Raw genomic sequence first — 25081 nt, 5'->3', positions numbered from 1 at the left:
TCTGCAAGGTAGGTAAAGAAACTGAGGCACTGAGAGCTTGAGCAACCCCTGGTTAGAGGCCACGTCACTCGCAAGGGGTGGAGTCCGGAACGGACACCTGTCTCTGGTTCCTGGGCTGGGGCCTCCCCCTGCGAGCCTCCCCTCCATCCACCCTTTGCTGCGGTGACTCAAAGTGTCTTCTGAAATCCAGACTGGATCCTATTATTCCAGGGCCCTCATGACAAAGCAAGAGCCCATAGGCTGCAGCAAGGGCTCTGGGGCTTGCCCTTGTATTTCCTCTACGGAGCATCTCTGATACATCCCCTCACCGGCAGGCTGGCTGCAGGCTTGCCCCGCTCTTGGCGCACCGTCTGTCATCCAGTCGCACAGCTTCGCGAGGGCAAGATCTCGTGGTCCCTGCAGCCCCAGTGTCTCTCAGGCCCCTGGCTGCACTGAGGTGTCCAGTACCTGGCTGGCAGGTGAGTGTGATAGAAACCGGCCCTCGAGACCCTGTTCCGGAACTGTGCATTTCAGAAATACACGCCCCCACTTAACTGCACTAATGCCATTTGGCTCTGCCTGTGTTCGAAGTCTCCTCTTTCATTGTTGGCTCAAAGTTTTGTTTCTTTCCCTTGGTTGTGAATTACATCCGTGCCGTCCTTTGAACCTGTGGACTGAACGGAAGTTGTGACGGCGTAAAGCATAGGTACAGGGCGATGAAAGTCTTCAAAGGGAGTAATCACAGGTTGCTGCCACTTCTGTCTGTAATTTAAATTTTTCGGTATGTACAAGAATCCTATTTTATTTGCACCATAGTTGCTCATTTCTCTGAGAGTGGAAATGCTTGCTGGGCGAGGAAGGGGTGAGTGCTTTTCCACCAGCAGATAAGATTCAGAGCGACAGGCTCACACAGGTTTTAATAGAACAAGGTATGAGAGCCAGGATTCCTGCCTCTGCTTCAAGGTTCTGGCCAATAAACTCTCCCCAGGTTTTTCTTAGTCAGCACTGGCACTTTGGAAATCTGCTCCACTGTGTAAAAGCTGAGAGAAAAAAAAAAAGAAGAAGAAACCAGAGTTGTGGATTAGTCTCCACAACGTTACTTTATGGTTGAGGAAGAAATGATCAAAGGAGGGCTTTTGCTTTTCTTAAAGAATCCTCAGGGCAAAGCGTGGAAGGAACCTTAGAGGGCAGGAGTATTCATTCATTCATTCCAACAGATATTTGCAAAGAGGAGGAAAGAGGAATAAGAAGCCTTCATCCTTTTTAATTATATAAGAGAAAAAGAAAAAGAAAGAAACCCTTTCTGTAACAAGAGAAGGAGGGAGGCATCTGTATGATTGAAAGCCCTTTGAGGGCACAGACTATGTCCTGTTCAAAGCTATGTTAGTGTGTTCAGTACATTTATTTACTGCATCCTGGCTCCGTGCGTCTTCCTTTACTCAGAGCCTGTTTTCAGGAAAGGGTGCAATAAAGTCATTCACATTATACCGTAAATGACGAGAACCACTTTAATTTTCATTTTAATAGGAAGTAAGGTCTTAAGTAAGAGAAAGTAACCTCTTATCAGCTGAACTTCAGGAATTGATAAACCAGGGCAGGATCTATTATTTGTGGGCTGTGGGACCTTGTTGGCATCTGTGAAATGGATAAAATCAAAACAGGTTGCTGGTTTCTGGGATGTCCCGGGAAGGACCCCGGCCTGTGGAACTTGATCTACTTTGAATTGCTGCTTAATTAGCTCGATGACCTTGGCAAGTGCTACTCATGATAGACTTCTGTTTTCGGGTTTTCTGTCCTTACCTGAAAAAAATGAGGGCGGTCTAGGTTTTTACGCTCTGCCCTTTAGAGCTTCTATACGAAAGGTGGCCCTACACTGCAGAAAATGAGATTTATTAAAGAGAGGGTGATATTTAAAGCAGTAACGGAAGAGTCTTTCTCAAAGCAAACGTGAGACAAGCATCAGGATGGTTCACCAAAGGATCATTTAGTTGCATAGCTAATTCTAGTAGCTAGAGTGAGAGTGTGTCCATCCTTCTCTTGGTATAATCTCTCGTGTGATGTGGCTCGGATAGGAAGAATCGGATTGAGAAGGTGTTTTTAGAACACCCTCCTCCCCTCCAGCACTTCCTAATTACTACTGATTTCTGTTAAATTTAAAATCGGACAGTGCAGATCTCCTAGGTACCCTGTTTGTTTTTATTTATGTATTAAAAAAATTTTTTTTGAATGTTTTTATTTATTTTTGAAGGAGAGAGAGAGACAGAGCATGAGCAGGGGAGGAGCAGAGAGAGAGGGAGACACAGAATCCGAAGCAGGCTCCAGGCTCTGAGCTGTCAGCACAGAGACCGATGCGGGTCTCGAACTCACAGACCGTGAATCATGACCTGAGCCGAAGTCGGACGCTAGCCGACTGAGCCACCCAGGAGCCCCTGTTTGGTCTTTTTTTTTTTTTTTTTTAATTTAATTGGGTTAACCTTTAAGAAGAACTGGAATATTTGGCTTAAAAATTTTCGGTGTATAACTTATAATACTGACTGTTGAGGGGAGGGTAGTGCTTTCCTGTTCTTATTATTTGTCCTTTATCTTGGCAGCTCATAATTAACTGATAGTGGTATTTATCTTAACTTGTGTTGAGATATAAAGTGAGCACCTGAGAGGGAAAATAGTAGTAGCCTTAGGAAATAAAATTTTTGTTTTATTTATTTTTTTGTTTGAGAGAGAGCGAGCGAGTGAGACAGCGCATGAACCAGGGAGAAGGTCAGAGGGAGAGAGCCTCAAGCAGGCTCCTGACGCAGGGCTCAAACCCATGACCCTGGGATCGTGACCTGAGCCGAAACCAGGAGTGAGATGCTTAACTGCCTGAGCCACCCAGGCGCCCCAGGAAATAAAATTTTTAAAAAGTGAAGGATACAAAGTAGCCTAAATAAAAGGCTGAATAAATCCGTATAAACAAATTAATTTTCACTGGGGAATTATTCCTGGGATGTCACTTTATAGTTAGTGTCAGAATGAGCAGGACAGAATAGAAGAAAAGAAATTAATATTTTTCATGGACAGTCCTGGTGGGAAGTGGAAAGCAGAATTTATTGCTATTTATTTATCTATTTACTTACTTATTTATTTATTTATTTCAATTTATGTCCAAGCTAGTTAGCATATAGTGCAATAATGATTTCAGGAGCAGAATCCAGTGATTCATCCCCTACATATAACACCCAGTGCTCCTCCCGACAAGTGTCCTCTAATGCCCCTTGCCCATTTAGCCCATCCCCCTACCCAAAACCCCTCCAGCAACCTTCAGTTTGTTCTCTGTATTTAAGAGTCTCTTATATTTTGTCCCCTTCCCTGTTTTTTATATTACTTTTGCTTCCCTTCCCTTATGTTCATCTGTTTTGTATCTTAAATTCAGAATTTATTGCTCTTAATATTTGTTTATTTTGTATGATGGTGGAATCCATAAAGGATCATCAGTAATCCCATTCAATCCACACAAAGGCACTGTGATGTAAGGAGCTACCTCATTTTTAAAACAACAGAACTGAGGCTCAGAAGGACTTAGTTCCAGTCCTGAGTTTAAATTACCAGCAGGACTTGGACCTGGAAACAGTGACCATCAATGTCACCCTCCCCACCCCGGTCATCTGCACCTATCCTTGTATGTTTGCCACACACGCTGGGCAAGGCTCTTCTGCTTAATTTATTTGATACATTTTCAAGTAGGCTTTATTTTAGTTGAACAGTTTATAGGATTCCACTCTTGTGTTTGTTTATAATTTATTACATGAACCAATAATGGGATTCAGCTATTTCTTTAGATAATAGTTTAGTTTCTTCATCCATCAGTTCCCGAGTATATATTGTAGGAAATGTGCTATTTATTTCTTGGATTGTCAGCTCTGCATGAATGGTTAGTATTGGAGCCCTCATGCTCTCCAGCTGTCCACATAGATGGAATTTTGAGGCTAAAAATTAGAAACACACTTTAAATAAAACATTGGTTACAGAGTGGATATTTTATCCTCCGTGTTTGAAAGCATCAGATATTACCCTTCCCATGATAGAAGTAAAGAAATAATGCTTCTAAATAAAATGTGCAGGGGTGTCTGGGTGGCTCAGTCGGTTGGGCATCCGACTTTGGCTCAGGTCACGATCTCATGGTTCATGGGTTCGAGCCCCGGGTGGGGCTCTGTGCTGACAGCTCTGAGCCTGGAGCCTGCTTCGGATTGTCTCCCTCTGTCTCTGCTCCTCCCCCTCTAATGCGCGCGCGCTCTCTCCCTCCCTCTCAAAAATGAATAAATGTTAAAAATTTTTTTTTAAATGTGCAAAGCCCTTAACAACTTCTTTTGCTTCTGATAAAGGATATATATATATTTTTTTTCCTGAGCTGCTTGGTCAATCATCTGTTAACAACTTTTATATTTTATATGTCACAAGTACAACTGACACAGATTGTTCGTTCATTTCTGCAAATGTTAATAGATTCAAATCTGTTTCAGGCCAAACAGGTAAGGTGTTGAGATTTCAGATTGGTGAAAAGATGACTTTTCTGCTCAGTTTTTATGAGCTAATACGCCACATAACAATTCTAATTAGTCAACTGGTTTTTCTTGTGTTTGTGATGGGGTGTGGCGCTCTAACAAGTCAAGAGAAAATGAGTCATTGATTTGGTGCTGAAACATGATTATGCTTGCTATCATGAAAATGGCCTACAAATATTACAACTAAAAAAAAATAACACGTACTATCTCTGGTAGACAAGTGCCTTTTGTTAAGCTAGAATATTCCATTTCTTCATCAAACCCCAGATGGTTCAGCATTCAGTACTCTTATGCCAGAAGCAGTTTCTATGGATGGATGTTTAAATAAAAACGTGTGTATTTTGGTAAACAGACCATCATCTAAACTAGCCTGAGACTTTAAAAGCATTTGGCTGCCAGTCATGTCTCAAACCTCTGGGATATTCTCATGTTAAACTTCAGGGAGGGATAGTGGGCTGTATTTTATAAGTGAGATATTCCAAGTTCGAGTTAACCCATTACTCTAAAGAAGATGAGAAACTGCTGTATTTATCAATTGACACCTTACTGTAAATTGCCCTGCACGAAGCCACTTAAGACAGTGAAGGAGGGCAGAGAATGAGATGCCGAGAACATACAAAACACTTAGTGAGGTGCAAATTCTCCACGCAGCCATCATGACGAAGACACTGGCCCACTCCGCCTCCAGGGGGGCAAGGCTGTGAGCGCTAAGCGGGCCTGGTGGGCGTGGCGTGGACCTAGCCCTTCTTCTCAAGGAATTCGGACCATCTTCTCCCCTCTGGCCCCACTGTACAAAATCAAAACAAGGGGGGAAGTTCCTACATATGGCTTCTTGCTGGTGGTGGAAAATAGGTGGTCTCATTGAAGAGATCCTTACTGGTTGCACTCATAGGGTTCTTTTTACACGCTTAATGCCCGAGTGCAGGGCGCTGCCTTATAGGATAGATGCTCCCGTCTCCCTGGGGCAGGAATGGGCTTGGTCTGCTCAGAAGTTCCAGGCGGGCTCCCCGCAGCGCCCTTTGCTCACAATGTGGTTGTGAGTCGGCATCCTCGGCTTCCTTTAATTTCCCCCTTTAAATGATAACAGCCCTTCCAGGGGCGTTTTGAGGATTGTTAATGTAAAAAAATCATCCCAAGAAAAGCCCAGGATATTTATGAAAGCACCATTAGCAACATTTATGCTCTTTTTGCCATGATCGATTCTGCCTTCTTAATAAAAATATTCAAATCGGGGCGCCTGGGTGGCGCAGTCAGTAAAGCATCCGACTTCGGCTCAGGTCACGATCTCGTGGTTCGTTGGTTCAAGCCCCACGCGGGGCTCTGTGCTGACAGTGCAGGGCCTGGAGCCTGCTTCGGATTCTGCGTCTCCCTCTCTCTGCCCCTCATCTGCTCACACACGCTCTCTCAAAGGTAAATAAACATTAAAAAAACAAAAACAGAAAACAAAAACAAATTAAAGGTACGCTCTTTGGCCAAAAAGAGAACAGAGGCTTTTGGAATTTTTTGTTTTTATTTTTATTTATCTTTTTTTGATGGGGTTTAGGCCTTTGTTGCAAAATTTGGTCACACACCAGGTTTTATGAATATAGAATAACCCAGTCCAATGTCTCAGAAAGAAAAATCTTGTTGGGCTGCTTTAAGAGAATTGCCTTTTTAGTTCAAGAGAACTATCACATTGGAGTTAAGTAATAATATATCTGTCATCATATAACATTCACTCTGGATAAAAATCGTGTCATAGGTTTCTTTCATCTGTGCCTAGAAAAAGGGTTGCAAAAATCCGCGATAAATGCTAATAGTGCTGTTTTCGTGTCATTATGGGTAATTTTTATTCATTTATGTTTTGTACAGTGAACACGTATTCCTTTTATATGAGAAATCGAAAGTTATTTTGAAAAAAAAAAAGTGGGTGTGGCTATCCCGACCATTGTCACCGGAAAGACAAGGGCTCCCCGCTCCTCAGTGACGTGTGCTCTTCTGTCACAGGGCTTTACGATATTAAGAGCAGCCTTCACTTTTTGAGGCCGCCAGGCGGTTTTTTATTTTTAATTGCAATTAATTAAGGAGAAAGTAAGCTAACAATTTTTGTCATACTCCATTCTTTACATTGCAGGATAAGCATACAGAATGCTTTTGGAAATCAGAGTGTCCTTATCTTTTTGGGTGGCTAGACTGCCGTGGGAAACAATGTTATGAACTAGACTGTGGCGCCCGTGTGCGGTTTCTTTTGCATTCGCTCTTACAGACTGCGCTCGTTTCCAGTTGCTCAGGTAAGCACCTCCTTCCTTTAGTGAGGTTGTTTCATGCATTTGTACTACAGTTAGACTGCCTTGTCAATTTCTGCATTTCCGCCTAGCATCCCCCGCGCTCCTAAGTGATTTTTTTTAACTGTACATCGTAAGATTTATTATTTTTTTAACATTCATTTTTGAGAGACAGAGAGAGACAGGGCGTGAGTGGGTGAGGGACAGACACACACACACACACACACACACACACACACACACACACAGAATCTGAAGCAAGCTCCAGGCTCTGAGCTCTCAGCACAGAGCCCAACACGGGGCTCAAACTCATGGACCGTGAGATCATGACCTGAGCCGAAGTTGGACCCTTAACCAACTGAACCACCCATAAGACTTATTCTTTGTGCCATAAAGTTCTGTGGGCTTTGACAAATGCAGAGTGTCATGTAGACTGTCTTCCAATGTCACATCAAATAGTTTCATCACTCTAAAAAATGTCCTGTGCTCCATCCATTCATCTATTTCCACTTCTCCCCAGGCCCGTTACAACCACTGATCTTTTCAGCATTGCCATCATTGTGCCTTTTCTGGAATGTTATCTAATTGGGGCCATATAGTACATAGCTTTTTCAGACTGGCTTCTTTCACTTAGCAATATGCATTTAGTATTCATGTGTGTCTTTTTGTGGCCTGGCAGCTCATCTGTTTTTATAACTGAGTAATGTTCCATTGTATAAACGTACCACAGTTTATTTGTCCATCCTGTTACTGGAGACATCTTGGTTGCTTCAGGTTTTTGGCAGTTATAAATAAACCTGATGTAAACATTGGCAGGCAGGCTCTTATGTGGGTATAAGTTTCAAATCAGTTGGGTAAATATGCCAGACGAATTTTGAGATGCTAAGGGTATGGGTGCTAGGGATACTGCGGTGAACCCAAGAAGCAAAGTCCCTGTGTTCTATAAATAAACACAGTAGGTAAACCAAAGTGGGTTCAGGTCATGAGAAGGGCATCTCTGGGGAAGTTTGTCACTTGTGAACTTGGACCTACATGATGAGAGATGACACCAGCTGTGCAGAGATCAGGGAGCATGAGCTTTCTTCCTGGGGGGCTCAGTTACTGCTAAGACCCTGAGGCAGGATGGACCTGGACGTGGTTGAGGGACTAGGGACAGAAAGAAATGAGAGATGACGTCAGGAATGAAAGTTGTTTTTTTTTTTCTTTAGAGAGAGTACACGTGTGTGTGTGTGTGTGTGTGTGTGTGTGTGTGTGTGTGTGTGTATGAGTGGGGGGAGGGGCAGAGAGAGAGAGAGAGAGAGAGAGAGGGAGAGGGAGAAGGAGAGGGAGAGTGAGAATCCTAAGCAGGCTCCATGCTGTCAATGTAGAGCCCTACGTGGAATTTGATCTCATGAACCAGGAGGTCATGACCTGAGCCAAAACCAAGAGTCGGACACTTAACTGACTGTGCCACCTGAATGAAAGTATTTAAAAAAAAAAAAATAGAGAGAGAGTGAGAGAGAGAGTGAGCACACACGAGCGGGGGAGGGGGAGACAGAGGATCCAAGCAGGCTCTGTGCTGTCAGCACAGAGCCCGGGGCTTGATCTCAAGAACTGTGAGATCATGACCTGAGTCAAAGTCAGATGCTTAACTGACTAAGCCACCCAGGCGCCCCTGAATGGAAGTATTTTTTGAAGAACCTCTCTTTTAGCGTAACGTACAAGGCACACAAATCCGGAGTGGATAGGCTGATGAATATTCTCACGTTGAACCCACCATGTAACCACTATCCAGATCAAGAAGTGGAGGAACATTGCTAACACCACAGGAGTCCCTGTTGTGCCCCCTTTCCATCATTAGCCCTCTACCCCACTGCGAGTTAATCTGGTTCACTTGTCTTTTTAAAGAACTTCTCTTATTCAGCATTAAGGACGTGAGATACACCCAGGGTGTTGCGTGCCATTGAGGCTTATTCATTTTGGTTGCCATGGAATATTCCATGTGTGAATCTGTCACACTTCTTTTTAATCTGTTCTGCTTTTGATGGGCATCTGAGAGCTTTCCAGTTTGGGACTGTGCTGAATTGAGCTGCTGGGAACATTACTGCACATGTCTTTTGGTGAACGTATGTTTGCGTTTCTGCTGGGTTCATGTACATAGTGGTGAAACTGCTGGCTTGTGGGATGTGTGTATGTTCAGCTTTCCTGGGTAATTCCAGAAGATTTTACGTGGCAGCCGAGAGCAGTTATACGGACTCACATTCCCACTGCAGTATATGAAAGTCCCATCCTTGCCAACACTTAGTATTTTCCCTCTTTCATTTTAACTGTGTGGTACACTACCACATTGTGGTTTTCATTTACGTTTACCTGAAGACTTCGAAAGTTCAGCCCCTTTTATATGCCTCTTGATACTTTGGGTATCCTCTTTGTGAAGTGCCTGTTCAAATCTTTTGTGTTGGGTTGTCTGACGTACTGATTTTTATGTATCCTGGCTACTAATCTTTATACACCCTAGCTATCAGTCCTTTGTCAGAAATATGTGTTATTTGAGTATTTCCTCCTATTTTGTGAGTTGCCTTTTTTACTCTCTTATTTTTTTTTTTTTAATTTTTTTTTAAGGTTTTATTTATTTTTGAGACAGAGAGAGACAGAGCATGAACGGGGGAGGGGCAGAGAGAGAGGGAGACACAGAATCCGAAGCAGGCTCCAGGCTCTGAGCCATCAGCCCAGAGCCCGACGCAGGGCTCGAACTCACGGACCGTGAGATCATGACCTGGCTGAAGTCGGACGCTTAACCGACTGCGCCACCCAGGCGCCCTGACTTTTTTTGCTCTTTTAATGTTAAGTGTCTTTTGATGAGAAGTTCTTAATATTGTCAATTGACCAGTTTTTTGCTCCATGGTTAGGGCATTTCACATCCTGTTTAAGAAATCTTTGTTTGCTTCAAGGTCATGAAGATGTTCTCCTCTGTTATCTTTTGGAGGCGTCATTGTTTTACCTTTTATATTTAGATTGGTAATCTAGCTGAAATTGATTTTTGTGTATGGTATAAGGTAGGGATCAGATTCATTTCTTTCCCTCCAGTTGACCCTGTACCATTCATTGGAGATGATCTTTTCCCCAGTGCACTGTAGTCACAAATCAGGGGACCTCCTCTGTGTGGCTCTACTATAGATTCTGGTGAGTGTGTTTTAATGTTGGGTTGGGCCTTCCCTTCTTGCTCACGATACTCCATTTCCATTACCTGGCACAATGGCGCATGTGCTAAAATGGTAACTGGTTAGTAAATATCAGCTATTGAAGGAGAAGGTCTCAACTTGCCTTAAGGCAGGAGTATTTAAAATCCCTGGGCTCAGGCTCAAAGAAAAGATACTCAGATTTCATTTTAGAAAAGACTTTACTTGACTAGTTAATTCTATTTCTTCACCATGCCCAAATATGGTTTTGGACCCATCCTGCTGATCAAATTCCTGAACTTCAAAGTCCTGACCTCAGACTACCTGGTCAGTAGTGCTTTATCTATTCAACCATCCATCCATCCACTGCACAAGAAGGGGAGTTTTTGGAATTTTCTTCCATTTTGGGGATGGCTTTGCTGTTCTATTATAGTTATTTAAAATTTGTGTGTGTGTGTGACAGTATGGGTAAACAGGCAATAGGCCTAAGGATTAGAACTTTTATGTTGCTATCAGAATATTTTAAAAACAAATAAAACCCTACAAAAGGAAAGAGGTTAATTTTTTTTAAGCACGCTGTTTCATCTAGTGAATTCAATGAGCAGTTAAATACTTTTCTTAGTTTCAGAATTTAGTGGCAGCCCAAAGACCACATTCAGGGAAATAGAGACATGCATTTTCAAGAGGTTGGCACTGTGCCCAGAAGGGGCCAGTCAGTGTCCTTCTATCAGGTCATACTACAAGTGGGTGGTGTGCAGGAGGCTGCTGTTGCCTTGGTACCTGTCCTTTGGGGGGCCTGTCTATCGATGGCTTCTCCCCAGCCACCATCTTGCTCAGTTATCGTCGTGTCCTGGTTCATGGCACTGGATCTCTCTGCTCCTTGCCTCCCTCCAGGGATGTGAATGAGGAACGGTGGGGTGGGCAGATGGTCTAAGGTGGGGCCAGCCCTGGGCATTAGCTGGAAGATGGGACACTGGAAGAGGCAGCCGTGGAGCTGGGCCATGGCCGGCTCTGCCCTCCGCCTCAGACAAAGGAAACAGACTGGCCACAGAACAGGGTGTCTGTGCTGTAGAGTATCACTTACATGACAGAACTTTTACTCGCCTTCATATTCATTAATGTTGTCTCTGTTTAGCTTTTAGTTTGTCTCACTCAATGTTTTATATACTTAGTGGAAATCTCAGCTATCCAGAGGTCGCTAATTCTGCAACCTTAACCATTTGGAACATAGTGACGAGCCTGTGAGCAGATGGGTAACTTCAAGAACCAGAGGAGCCACCCTAGGGTTTATGTTTTTTATTTATCGGAGAGAGCCTTAGGCTTGCGAGAGTACGTTTACTGTTAACTTTTGCCACAATTCTAAAAAGCTTGGTCTCCTGACTTCTCAGTTCACTGCGATTTAGAAGCAACATACTAACGAGGCTGCTAGATAGAAGTACTGGGAGAAAGTCTACAAGTGACAGCTGACAGCCTGACAGTAAGGGGGTTGACAGAGAATCTATAAAAAGCTCAGAAGATTGGAGCCAACTCATGGAAGACAAAAAGAGCTCTATGCGTGTCAGTGGCCTGGAAGGTCATGTAGCACAATAGAACGTCTGCTCACAGGACTGACCTGAGTCATTAAGAAAATATTAATTCTGTTGGTAGCCTCTGCTTCAGAAGGCAGGCACATGAGTAATACATTTAGAGAGATTTTCAGAAAAAGAGTCCAGATGTTGGTTATCTGAAATAATTTGCTTACGTAGAACCATTGTTTCCCCCGGGATAGTAAATATTTTTCTCTTTCCCTCCCTGTCTTCCTTCTCTCTTCCTCTCTCTCCCGCTTCCTGTCTCCCTCTTCTTGCTTTCTTTCCTGCTTTTTCTCTCTCCCCTTCCTCTCCCTACCCTTCTTTATCCCTTTCTCCCCCACCTCCCTGTCTCCCCTAACTGCTTCCCCTCCCCACCCCCAACACAGTGCAGTTTCCCGCTTATCTTTGTCTTTGAAGGGCACAGATATCTGGTGGGTTGCTGGTAAATGTTCAACAACTGGTTCTCAGGAAAACAAACAAACAAACAAACCCTGATTGATAGCATTTGAAGTTTTCCTTGCTGTGGAATCTCCGTCCATGGTTGATTTCAGGCTACCGTGGGGAAGTCACTGAGTGTGGAGCAGGGACGAGGGTTTCTTCCATCCAGAGACAATAGATGTAAGGACCCTCAAGAGGGTGGATAAGAGTGAAATGTGATAAAGTCATTAAAAGTAGTAAGTTTGCAGTATTTATTAACGTCGTTTTACTTGAAACGCTACTTGTATGCTTATACAATTAAATTTTTAATGACCCCCACTTACTAGCTGGGTCATGAAATTCCTGGATATTTAACAGCTGCCTCTCATGAGCTGTGAGCCCTTTCCAGCACATACCCAGCCCCTCACGGGCGGGGGATACTGTGCCACCGTATCTGAGCATAACTGCAATCCGAATAGCTCTCGAAGACAACCCCAGACGCTCACAGTTCAAAGAGAGCCCAGCGATCATCCATTCTGACCTCTCTCCGTGCCATTTTCATTCCGTCTATAGCCCAGTAAAAGGATAGTCCCAGGCTTTCGCTGCTCGGATTGTCTCGTGGGTGCAGAACCCACGACTGACGGACACGTTTGAAAGTGAAGGGACACGGGCTGGTCAGGCTCCAAACCAGGACTGGAATTTAATCTCTTCCTCCTGCTGCTTCTCCAAGTTCGTTCTCATGAAAATAACCTGATTCCTGATTTCATAATGTGGCACAGACATGCTGTGTTTGTAGGGATTAATTTAAAGAATGCCACGTCGTTAAGTAAAATCAGCAAATGGTTTTTAGCCCTTATTATGTGGTAGGTGTTCAGTATCTCCTAGTTAAAAAAAAATTTTTTTTTAACGTTTATTCATTTTTGAGAGACAGAGAGAGAGAGAGCATTAGCGGGTAAGGGGCAGAGAGAGAGGGAGACACAGAATCTGAAGCAGGCTCCAGGCTCTGAGCCGTCAGCACAGAGCCCGACACGGGGCTCGAACTCACGAGCTGCGAGATCGTGACCTGAGCCGAAGTCGGACGCTCAACCGACTGAGCCACCCAGGCGTCCCAGTATCTCCTGTTTTTTGATGAAGAATTTATTTTACCGATTCATCACCCATCTATAAAAGATATTTATCGTACAGGTTTTATTTAACCCATATGTGCTTATTGTATATTTATTCACAGGTATGTGTATATGTAAAACCTATATGGAGGTATGTACATACACCTATATACTCATTATGTGGTATCTCTGACATTCAGAATTAATAATTCAAGTTATGATAGATCGGAAATATGCGATTCTGTTGGGCCAGGGAGATGAGACAGGTTTTTAGAAGATCTTTCTAACCCTGGGGCATTGGTGCCTGTATGACATGGTTTTTGAGCTCTTTTGTAAAGCTGTATCTTGGTGTGTGTGTGTTAATGCGGCAGACCGTATCAGGGCTCCCGTAGGAGGCCCCGTGGTATGGTGGGAAGGACAGAGCGAGGCAGGCCTGAATCTCAAGCCCGGCTCTGCTGCTCACCAGCTGGTGATCGTTCTTCCCTTGCACTATTGGAAGTTGGTGTTATGGATATTTCGTCTTTCCTTAAGAAGACTTGGTGTGTCATGGGCCTCAAAATAGAAGCTCCTGAGTCTGAGGGTAAAGGTCTTTGGAAATGCTGACACCTTTCCTGGTGGGCACAGTTGCATAACAGGAAGCAGTGGCTGTGTGGGTGCTGTGTGTAATGGGTGGGGGGATGGGCTCCTGGCAAGGAATGTGAGCTTGGGAAGCTGAGAGGACAGTCGGGCCATTCCACATCCCTAAGGGTCCAGATTCATCTAGATTCCTCACATGGCTGGATGTGGGCACAAGGCCATGTTATCACATCCCATGCTTGGGCGTCCCCTTGGTCTCACGGCAGTCATATTGTTGTCTACATCATTCAGTCAGATCCTCTCAAGGCCAATGTGGCACTTGCTGTGGCTTTCCTCTTTTTATTGATGGTGTGATGAATCGCTCCAAAAGAGTGAAATAATTTTATTTCGTTTTGGAAATAATTTTAGATTTACAGAAGGGTTGCAAAGATAGCACTGATGGGTTTTCCCATTTCCCCGTCACCTGTCTACTTCTAATGTTAATGTCTCATGATGTACATTTATCAAAACCCAGACATCAACGTTGGTACACTACAATTAGCTAAACTACAGTCTTTATTCGGATTCCCCTGGTTTTTTTTTTGTTTTGTCTTTTCCCACTAATGTCTTTTTTCTCTGGCGGGACCTAATCCAGGATATCACATCGCATCTAGTGGAGTTTGTCTTTGACTTCTCTCACGTCCCACCGATGCTGAGCCATCTAATCCAGTCCCTTATACCTGCCCTTCTCCATTCTTGTGAAAGTGCGTGAACTTAGCCCCAGCTCCTTGCTACCCACATGTGGACCCTGTCATATTATTGGATTCCTGTCCCCAGATTCTCTGACCTTGTAAGCTGCCCAGAACTGCCAGGTGAGCCATCAGAAGACTGACTCTTATCAGGTGGCTCAAAACTCTCCCTGAATGACAGCTGCACTCTCCACGCCTTCTTTTCTAGCCTTCCAACATGACTTTGCACCACTTTCCAGGTTCAGCTCCAGCCTTCTAGAGTCCTTCGGACAGGCGGGTCTTTTGGTGGCCTCCTTGACACTGCCTCCTACCACACAATGGCCAGTCTTGAGTCCTTCCATGTGTAGAATCTGTGTCTTCCTTTCATGCTTTATCTTATTCAGTCTTTTGGACAGTACCTATGAGGGTGGCTGCTTAGGAAACTGAGGCACAAAAAGGGTAAGTAACTGGCCATGGTCACACAGCCAGTATCTTGGTGAATAAGGATTTGGACTGAGACAGTCTGTAGACCTTAGGTTTTTAAGCACTCTAGTCTCTTATCTCAAATTCAAGATGGCCCTATGAGTTTTGCTCATGCCATTCCCAATATTCCTTCCCCAAACCTTTCCTTTTTCTTGGTGAGGAGCCTACTCATCCTCCAAAGCCCAACTGAAACCTCATTTCCATGATTTTTTTTTTCATTTTAAGCTGTAACCAATCTGCTTACCCAGTGCTTCTTAGTATTTATAAATCAATTAGAATAAATTCAGTATCTCTCAGCTGGCACTTACCATATGCTGCCTGCGATGTGCTTTCTTAGGGCATGCATCTAATCTTCCCAATTTGACTGTAAGCGCCTAGAGGATATGGACTTTCCAAGTCCAGCAGATAGTCTTTGTTGAATAAATGTGTTTTAAATAAGTATGATTTCCTGGAACATCGTTTGATACTTAATAGTGAAGAGAGTCTCATTTTATTTGGAACATATTATTCATGGCTTAAACTTTGCCTCTGGAGCTGCTATGGAACTTGATTACTCTTGACCAAGTGATAACAGTCCAAATCAGCAATGATAATGGTAACTCACATAGCGGTTACTAGGTTCTGGGCTTTATTCAACGTCCTTTCCCACATGAACTCTTCATCCCCTTAACAAATCTCTGAGCTGGGTATTTTCACCAGTGTTGTTTCAAAAGGGTGGAAACCAGGCATAGAAAGATCCATTAGGGGCGCCTGGGTGGTTCAGTTGACTAAGTGTCTGACTTCGGCTCACAGTTCGTGAGTTCGAGCCCTGCGTCAGGCTCTGTGCTGACAACTCAGAGCCTGGAGTCCGCTTAAGATTTTGTGTGTGTGTGTGTGTGTGTGTGTGTGTGTTTGTGTGTCTCTGCCCCTCTCGGCTCATACTTTGTCTCCCTCTCAAAAATAAATAAACATTAAAAATATCTTTAGAAAGATCCAATACCTCACTGAGCGGCACAGACGAGTTGGTGGAGCGGGTAGGTTTGTCCCCTGTAGGCTGGGTATCGGGCATCTGCTTCAGGGGAGTCCCTTCCTCTTTTTGTGAAGTCAGAGTGGTCATTTACTTAAGGCTATAGAACTTTGATACGCTGAGTGTATTTTTTGAAAACGTGAGTTCATTACCATTGTGAACCTTTATAAGTCTTTCACTCCTTGCTCTTTATGACCGCTCGCTAATTTCCTTTGTAAAATATTACTTTACCCATTAAAAGCACAAAGGAAGGCAAGCTGCCAAGTGTAGAGCATTTCTAAATGCAAGAAAGTCGCTCTGACATTTTCTGGGTGGTGATTTGCTCCCCCCAGGACAGGGGGTAGGTAATTGCCAGAACTCTTACCTTGTGTGCTTTCCCTGTTCTAGTGCTTAATCATTTTATAGCATCTAACCGTGTGTTATTGGGTAACCATAACACATGGCTTTTTTCCCTCTGCTAGGTTTGAGGCTGCTGTTTTCTCGGTTAAAATAAAACCTGGACATCATACCCCTGGCCTGTTTTGGGAAATGCAGTTTAACCGCAAGCATACCTGTGGTATTTTTTTCACTGATGTTTGGGTTTGCTGGCCTTGATGGCCACGTTGGGTCCTGAACATGCCAAGATTCCCTGATAACAGGATCCTCAGACCTGCCACACCTAAGTCATAAGTTATTCTACTGAAGAAGAATTAAAAACTCTGCTGTGGGTATTTAGAATGCTGGCCCGACATGGCCTGTGCTTTCTTTTATTTATTTATGTTTCCTTTTCTTGTAGGTGTATCCTTTGATTGATTACCTAGTTTTCTGGAGAAGGGGTTCTCGTGATAGCAGTGAACGGGAGGGACCCTGTCGGGCTCCACTAGGTGAGGGGCTATAGGGGTTGGGGGTGGAGCCCATGCAATGAATGCTTGCAGCCAGCCCTGTTGGCCAGGCTGGACAGGACAGCCTGGATCAATTGTCATCTCTACGGGGATGCCCCTGGCCTCCGTGCGTTACCAAGCCAGGAACTGCTCCTAAAAACTAAGCTCAAGGCAGGGTACCCTTGGCACACTTTGTGTCTGGTTCACTTGCAACTACCTCAAGTCTTGTTTCCTGCGTCAAGGCTTATCACTCAGTTTAAACTGACCTTTCCCCTTGATTGTCTGTCCAAGGGGATGACGGGAGAACAAGAACAGCATCCTGTTTCTTTCTACGCAGTCTTATTGGAAATACCGAAAAAAGTCATTGGGCTCAGTAATTGTAACAACTTTCTTAGTTTGTTCGAAGGACGAGTTCTTGGTGTCACTCGCAAGCTGTTTCTTTTTTTTGTGGTGTTTTGGTGGACTCGTGGATTGGCCTCTCGGAGCCAGTGGAGTTTTTTTACGATCATCTTCAACTAGTTCACGTGCACACACACACCCTTTCGTTTCATAGAAGGGCCTCCCAGCCTGCAAAGTCGGGCCTAGCTCCCCACACATTGTTTGCGGGGTGGTTTTGCTGTAGAAGTTGCTGACATCACTTTGCCCTCCGGACACCGATAAGCCGGTCTTAACCCTCAGCAGAAAGGATGCAGGCCTTCCCCTACCCCCCCCCCCCCCCCCCACAACACACACACACCGTGTGTCGGTCAGAAGGGGAATGAGCTTCTGCTTCAAGAGATGCATCTGGCAAGTTCCAGAAAAACTAAGATGTACTCGCTTTTGTTGTTTCTGTGACGCGATCTGGGGAGAAGAGATGGGAATCGAAATGGTTGTTTGGGCCTATATATGGGTCTCGCTTAATGGCGCCTTGAGGCCAGTTTTATATTGGGAAGGGAACTATCTTGGTAGATAAGGAGTGCGAATTCCTGCCAGTGTGACTGAGGACTGGACTCTGTCTATTGACAGTAAGGAGTGTAAACACTGGGTCATATGTGGAGCGTCCCAGGGGCAATGGAGCGTTTCTGGAGATGTAGCGATTTCACGCCTAACCATGCCTTCTCTTCTCCTTTCTGTGTGCTCCCGTCCCTCTCTTCCTGGGAGAGGGGGGTAGAGAGTGGGTGGGGAGAGCTACTTTATTGGGCCAATGGGACCTGCTTCAGAACCCCAGCGGCCCGCCTGTCCAGTGACTCTCCCAGTGAGTAGATGGGGACAGACGTTACCACCAAGGCTGCATCTCCAGCCAGGAAGACGGGCTTCTCTTTGCTGTCTGTGTTTTCCCTGTTTTCTGTACAGTCAAGTTTTACCTCGCTTGGAAACATGCTCTCCCCCATGGCTGAGCGCTGTGACCATAATCTCCTAGAGGGCTTTGTGTGTGTGTCTCCTGGCACCCAAGATGGCCCCTCACCACACCAGCAGGTACTATGCGGCCTTTGGGCACAGGCTTTGTGCCCTCCTTGTCTGTCTGCAGCCTGTGATCGGGGGCTGGCCTCTCACTGGAAAGGCTTATCGTGACCTGTCTTGGGCCTACCCGGAAGCCACGTTGGGGGGCCTGGATGAAGGGTCCAGATGGTCTGCCTGGTAAGTCAGCTCATGTAGGAGGCTGGAGGAAACGCCAAGTGTGGGCAGGGGAGTGTGTTGGGGCCACAGGGTCCATGGAAGCCCTACGTGGGATGACAGAGAGGGTGGGGGACCCGCTCAGGAATCTCTGGAGACTCTGGGCTACACCTGGAAGGAAGGGGAGTTACAGCCGGCAGAGATTTGTGACTCTGCTCATATGCATGACCAGCCCTTTTAGTTCACTTCTTCAGTTTAAGTAAAGTCAGTATGATTGATTTATAGACCTACCGGAGATATCTCAACCAAAGAGATATGTCTAACCTAAGCACAGAAATGGGCGCATCACCTTGATTGCTTTGTTTCCTCTTCTGATTTGCGGGATCATTAGAGAGAAAATGATACCTGGCTTTCAAAATTATCGTGGTGGTACAAAATGCCGTGTCAGAAATTCTAAAGGGGATCTTCATGCTGTCGGTGGTTGTGTCACTGACTGGAAGTGATCATCCGAGAGGAAGACATCGCTAGCCGCGGTTTGTTTGTCTCAATGCCCTTGACCCAGCCAGAGGAGATAGGGAGGCATCTAGGCACACTCTCTGATATGTGGATTTTCAAATCTCACAGGTAACTAATTTCTTCATTCACAGAGAAGGAGAAAAAATGAGATCCGTGTGCTTCTTGGATGACTGGCTCCAAATGTGTGCGCTGCAGGCAGAGGAAGTTCTCTGGGGAAAGTCAGCCAGCTGTGCTTGTTAGCTTTCTAGAGCCTGTCTGTTATTATGAGTGTAGTCCTTTTGAAAGCTCTGTTCTACTTCCTAAAATACCCTCCCAATCCACTTCCTCCTGTGGTGTCTGCCTGTCCCGAGAGTAGGGCCAGTGTGGGGAGGCCTGGAGAGAGACCCAGGGAGGAGGGACGGCCTGCACACAGGCCTTCATCCCCACTGTGAGGGGCATGGGCTGCCCAGGGGCAGAGAGTCCCCAGACTTGGGGGCGTGGCCACAGGGACCTATTTTTTTTTTTAATTTTTTAATGTTTATTTAATTTTGAGAGAGACAGACAGAGTGTGAGCAGGGGAGGGGCAGAGAGAGAGGGAGACACAGAATCCAAAGCAGGCTCCAGGCTCTGAGCTGTCAACACAGAGCCTGACGCGGGGCTCGAACTCACAGACCAAGAGATCATGACCTGAGCCGAAGTCGGATGCTCAACCGGTCAACCGACTGAGCCACCCAGGCGCCCCTGGGACCTGTCTTTTTAAAGGGAAACTAACTGCAGATTTACCCTTTGTTAGAGTCTGAGTCCTCAAGTATTTGTCTCCTGTTAAATCTTGCGGCTTTTCAGACTGATACAAATATTCATGATGACTCTTACATTTGTGAAATGAAGCAACCTTGTTGTTATTTTTTAGTGGGTGGGATGAAACCCAAGAATAACACCATGCATGGTGTGTCAGGAAGACGAGGGTTGGAGTCACCTACTGACTGTGTGATCCTGGGGAAGTTACCGAGCCTCTCTGTTCTTTGGCTTCTTCATCTGTAGAACTGGTGGTAATGAGATGTTGTGAGAATTAACCGAGGTGATCTATGTTCTCTCTCTGTATCTATTTGTCTAGTTTTTTAAGGGAACTCAAGTAGCTGTCTTCAGAATTGCAATTTTTATTCCCTCTGTTTTCATCTGTTTGCCAAGAAGTGGCTGGCTGCTTCCGGCGAGGCTGGCATTTTAGGAAAGCTTCTTCACGAGTGCTGCCTAGCCTGCCATGGAACCCATCTCTACCTTGGCGACGGTTGTTGGGTGCTTTTTCAGGGAGGGGTGCACAGGTGGACCTTTTTCTTCCTTTCTGCTTCAGGATTCAGGTTGTCCTGAGAGGACACATTTTAATAGTATGGCAGAACTTGAAAAAAAATCTTAAATATTTAGGGGCACCTGGGTGGCTCAGTCACTTAAGCCTCCGACTTCGGCTCGGGTCATGATCTCACGGTTTGTGAGTTCGAGCCCCGCGTCAGGCTCTGTGCTGACAGCTCAGAGCCTGGAGCCTGCTTGGGATTCTGTGTCTCCCTCTCTCGCTCTGCCCCTTCCCCCCTTGCACTCTTTCTCTCTCTCTCCTTCAAAAGTGGATAAACATTTTTAAAAATTAAAAAAAAAATCGTGAATATTTAGCTGTGAATTAGCATTGTTCTTTTCTGTCACCTTTGCTCTTCCCTTTTTCCCCACTTCCTGTTTTCCCAGGTATCCCCCTTCCCAAGTATCAAAGTGGTTTCTTGCACGTAATGGTTTTCTTGCCTTTACCTTAATTAGGAAAAATGTCACATATGAGCCTAGCTGTCTGGTTTCTAGATATAATAAGATGCTTTGTCCTTCGCCTTAATTGTAGCACGCTGGAGTGCTGAGCCACTGGGGGCTGCTTGGAGTCTGTGTGAACCATCTTCCCGACAAACAGAACATGCTTTGAGTGTATTTTTGTTACCGTCTTTCATTAATGTGACTTGATTTATTTTTGATTTGGAGCTATGACAGGTTTTCTTTTTCATTGCTTCTCTAATTTGAGACTTGAAGTAAAATTACTTTGTGCAGTAAATGGTTTGCAATATGTTTACCCTTTCTTCTCCTCTTCATCCTCCCCCTCCTCCTCCTCCCCCCCTCCTCCTCTTCCTTCTTCTTCCATAGCAGTTACTAGATAAAGTGGGAAATAGGACGTGGGGGTAGAATGTGAATTAGTTTTTTGGAAATGCCAAGTCTGAAATGGGTTTTATAGCCAAATAGCCTGGGAATAAGTGATATTAAAGAAAAGAAGGGGCACCTGGGTGGCTCAGTCAGTTAAGTATCAGACTTTGGCTCAGGTCATGATCTCATGGTTTGTGAGTTCGAGCCCTGCATCGAGCTCAGTGCTGTCAGTCCAGAACCTTCTTTGGAGCCCTGGTCCTCCTCTCTCTCTCTGCCCCTCTCTGACTCACACCCTCTCTCTCAAAAATAAATATACATTAAAAAAAAAAAAAAAGAAAAGAAAAAGAAAACCTAACTTTGTTATTTGACTGAATCCAGCCACTTTCACCAAATTGGTTTCTGTGTATAGATCTTTAGGTTATGGTCAGCAAGGGGACAATTTTAGTATGGTAGTCAAGGGTGCATACTCTCTGTCCAGACCTGCTGGGTTTGAATCTGCCTCTACTAATTCCACACTGTGTACCTTGGAACAAGCTATTCAACCTCTCTATTTGCCCAACTGTGAAATGGGAATTATGCAGCTGTGTACCTATGTTACAGGGTCCTTGCGATGAGCAAATGAGACGATTATACATATACCTTCAACTGTACAGTGTGGAACCTGTCACCAAGTAAGCACGATATTATAGAAATCTATAAATACCCACTTAAAGCATAAATATTCTGCTGGTTTGTGGATTATAGCTTTCATGATTGCTGTGGTAACTTAGACATTTCGCATTTGAAAGGGAGTGATTTTTTTTTTTAATGAGTTTTCTTGGACTCTTAGCAAGCAACCGTGGCTGATGTTAGTTATAAATTTCGGTTGGATTTTCTGTAGTACAGTTAGCCCTAAAATTATAAAAAGGAAAATGAGTTGGTGAAAATGGGTATATAAATTCAACTTTATCGCTCTACCTTGGCAGAAAAGAAATAGAATGGAAAATAAAATTTTGTATTTTGTCTCAGGACTTCAGGCAAGTTCAATGTTCAGAAAAGTGCTTCCAAATGTCACGGTAGAGTCATTACAAACCTCTGTGTTTGTTTCTACTGGAGTCATCAACCTGGGGAGTTTCTTTAGATGAGTAAGTAAAGCAGAAAAGTTTCAGTGATTTATGTAAAATCTCATGTTGACGCGAACATTTATTAGCTTATTGACTTTAAGCATCTCAAAAAGCTAAAGAGATGTGCTATGGTGTAATACTCACTTTTTGACTCTTCACCCATTTCTCAAGTTTTGGGTGGTTTTGCTTGCCAACTTTAAGTGGTCCCTTCTGATCAGGTCAAAGAGATTCTTCAGGCTTTTGAAGAAGACTGGTTGTCAAAATTTGATGAGCTAACTTGGGCAGGTTAAATATAATTTTCTTCTTTGATATAGATGGACTCAGAAGTTCACAGCTGAGCTCTCCAGTAACTAACGTGCAGGTGCAGTGGTGCAGCTGTATATGCCGAACTTGGGAAACAGGTATCCCAGACAGCACGTGATGCCCAGCATTTGGCCTGTTATGATCTTGGGTTGAGGTGGCTCTTCTGTGGAGTAGGGAGGAGCCGTCTCACTCTCTGGCTCCTTCTCTGGCTCACAGGCAGGTCCGGTCACCCTCTGGTGAACATGGATGCCTGCCCCTTTGTCTCCTCCCTCACCTCATTCCCTTTATGACCACAGGGTGTGATTCGCCATAGCTTGCGTTTTGGGGACAAGCGTTGGGCTTCTTTCTGCCAAAGATGTGTATGAGGGACCCCTGTTTTGCCCGGGGGCTCTCACCCCCATGTTGGGTCTGTTTTTTCCACTGGAAAGAAAGGCTCCTTTGGGGCAGTCACGACACCAGTTTATTCATTATTGTATCTCAGAGCACACAGGTGCACATGGCAGGTGTCCCAGAGGATTTGTGAAGGAGTTAAACAGAGGAATGAATTTATGTCTTTGAGCAAACCAAAGCTGGGCACACATGGGCCAGCAGAGAGACCCGTGGTCAAGGAGTGACGGTCTTGACTCATCTACCAGAGGTGGGAACGGCTGATTCCCCTTTCATACCTTTGATCCCTTGGCTGGGCACCCAGCAACTTCCATTAGCTGATGGTACCACCCATGGCTGGGTGTCGGCCGTCACATTTTGCTGCAGGCCTTCCTTCCCCCTTTTTAATTCCAAATTCCCAGGGATGCCTGGGTGGCTCAGTCAGTTGAGTGTCCGACTCTTGATTTCAGCTCAGGTCATGATCCTAGGGTTGTGGGATCGAGCCCTGTGTCGGGCTTCATGTTGAGCATGGAGCCTGCTTAAGATTCTCTTCTCTTTCTCCCTCTTTCTCTTTCTCCTTCTGCCCCTCTCCCCTTCTCGCACTCTCTCTTTCTAAAATACAAAAAAATGCTAAAAAAAAAGAAAGAAAACCATCCCTAGCAAGTCAGATGATGGATTATGTTCCAAATGTGATGGGTTTATTTTATTTTACTCTGACGGAAGACCAAAGATTCTCCCACAGCACAGAGACCAGTATATCCAAAGGTCATGAAAAAGTGGTGTGGGGCAGGTAGGCTGTGATGTACAAGCTGGAGGCTCAGGTCATTTCCTTTGTAACAGTCACCACAGTTTCCCTGATGAGCACATTTAAAATAACACTGAGTAGAGGCACCTGGGTGGCTCAGTTCATTAAACATCTGGCTTTGGCTCAGGTCATGATCTCGCGGTTCGTGAGTTTGAGCCCCAGGTCACGCTCTGGGCTGACAGCTCGGAGCCTGGAGCCTGCTTCGGATTCTGTGTCTCCCTCGCTCTCTGCCCCTCCCCAGCTCGTGCTCTGTCTCTCAAAAATAAATAAACATTAAAAAAATTCAAATAGAAATAAAAATAAAATAAATAAAATAAAATAACACAGTGGAAATCACCTGCAACGCAGCACAAGTATGACAACCTTCGGGCACGCCTTCAAGTTCCTTCCTTACAACGCACTTGCGATCTTTACACTTCAGTGTGGGGAGGATTGCAATTCTTTGGAAGAATGAGAAGTTCACACTTTTGAAATTTCACGGAAGAATTTTAAGGCCAAAACATAGTGGGTTCTCTTCACCTCCAAGGACACATCAGATGCTTTCCTCAAAACCACATTAGGCTTCTCGTTCAAATCCCAGCCCAACCTCGTGGCCTCCTGCATTGACGTTCTTTCTGTCCGTGAAAGCTGGTAGGGTCAGTTTGACTCCTGGTCCAAGGGTCTGAGTATAACCCAGTCCGGTCGGGCTCGTCTTATTTCCTGTAGCAGATAGAGAAGTTCTACAGCCTGGATATTGTTACTGCCAGCCATCCAAGCAACGTTTATTGATGTTCCAATCTTCCCATTAACCTCCTGGTAGACAGACTCTCCAAATTCAGGGCCATCACTCACATGCATGTGCAGCTGGAAGTCGGCAGCTGTGTAACCCAGGGCGACACCATTCTGTGGCAGTTTGGATCTGGCTGTGTCAAAACTCGTCTGAGAGCCAGCAAGCCAACCTCCAAAGCCAAAGATGGTCGGTCCAGAAAAATCTGCATCAACATTACTGCCGAGACTGAAACAATCCCATTTGTAGGAGGCCTTCAATTTCCCACTCTTCTTTCCTGGGTTCGGTGCAAATACGGTATCGAGAGTATGTTTCGACCCTTCAGCCAACTTACTCTGTGAAGCGATTTCTGTTCCAAGAGTATCGTCTATGTTCCATTTCTGGGTGAAGGCAAGTCCGTAGCTACAGACCTTATACTTGGTCTCTAGGTTGCCTGCCGCTTTCTCTGTGTCAGTGTAAGCATGACCAGAAGTAGAAAATTCCACTCCCCTACATGACTTAGTTCTCAGACGTACTTTGACCGAGCCAAATCCGTAGCCTTTGTTGAAGTCATCTTTGGCAGCCTTCCGTAGGTCACAGTAAGTCGGTGTGTTACATATACCTCCAACCAGAGGGCTGGTCTCCACTCCGCCAAGGCAACACTCTACCATTCCTAATTTCTAACGTATGTGTTCTTTTTTTAAAAAGTTGTTTTCATGTTTATTTATTTTGGAGAGAGAGAGAGAGAGAGAGAAAGAGCATGAGTGGGGAGGGGCAGAGAGAGAGGGAGACACAGAATCCGAAGCAGACTCTAGGTTCTGAGCTGTCAGCACAGAGCCCGACAAA

The 25081-nt window shown here is 44.9% G+C and overlaps 2 protein-coding genes across 2 annotated transcripts in view; one reads left to right on the top strand and one right to left on the bottom strand.

Moving 5' to 3' along the window:
* The window catches only part of PPP1R14C (protein phosphatase 1 regulatory inhibitor subunit 14C), an 88115-nt gene that overhangs the window by 8861 nt on the left and 54173 nt on the right, over nucleotides 1-25081 (top strand). The window lies entirely within an intron of this gene.
* Nucleotides 24093-24980, bottom strand: LOC106976249 (voltage-dependent anion-selective channel protein 3-like). The gene has a single exon (XM_053222109.1). The coding sequence runs from the start codon at nucleotides 24904-24906 to the stop codon at nucleotides 24127-24129; it is 780 nt and encodes a 259-aa protein (XP_053078084.1). The 5' UTR covers nucleotides 24907-24980; the 3' UTR covers nucleotides 24093-24126.

Source organism: Acinonyx jubatus, chromosome B2 (genome assembly GCF_027475565.1).
Source record: "Acinonyx jubatus isolate Ajub_Pintada_27869175 chromosome B2, VMU_Ajub_asm_v1.0, whole genome shotgun sequence".
Classification (NCBI taxonomy): domain Eukaryota; kingdom Metazoa; phylum Chordata; class Mammalia; order Carnivora; family Felidae; genus Acinonyx; species Acinonyx jubatus.
The sequence above is the reverse complement of the archived record's forward strand: the minus strand, read 5'-3'. Positions and strand labels throughout refer to the sequence as shown.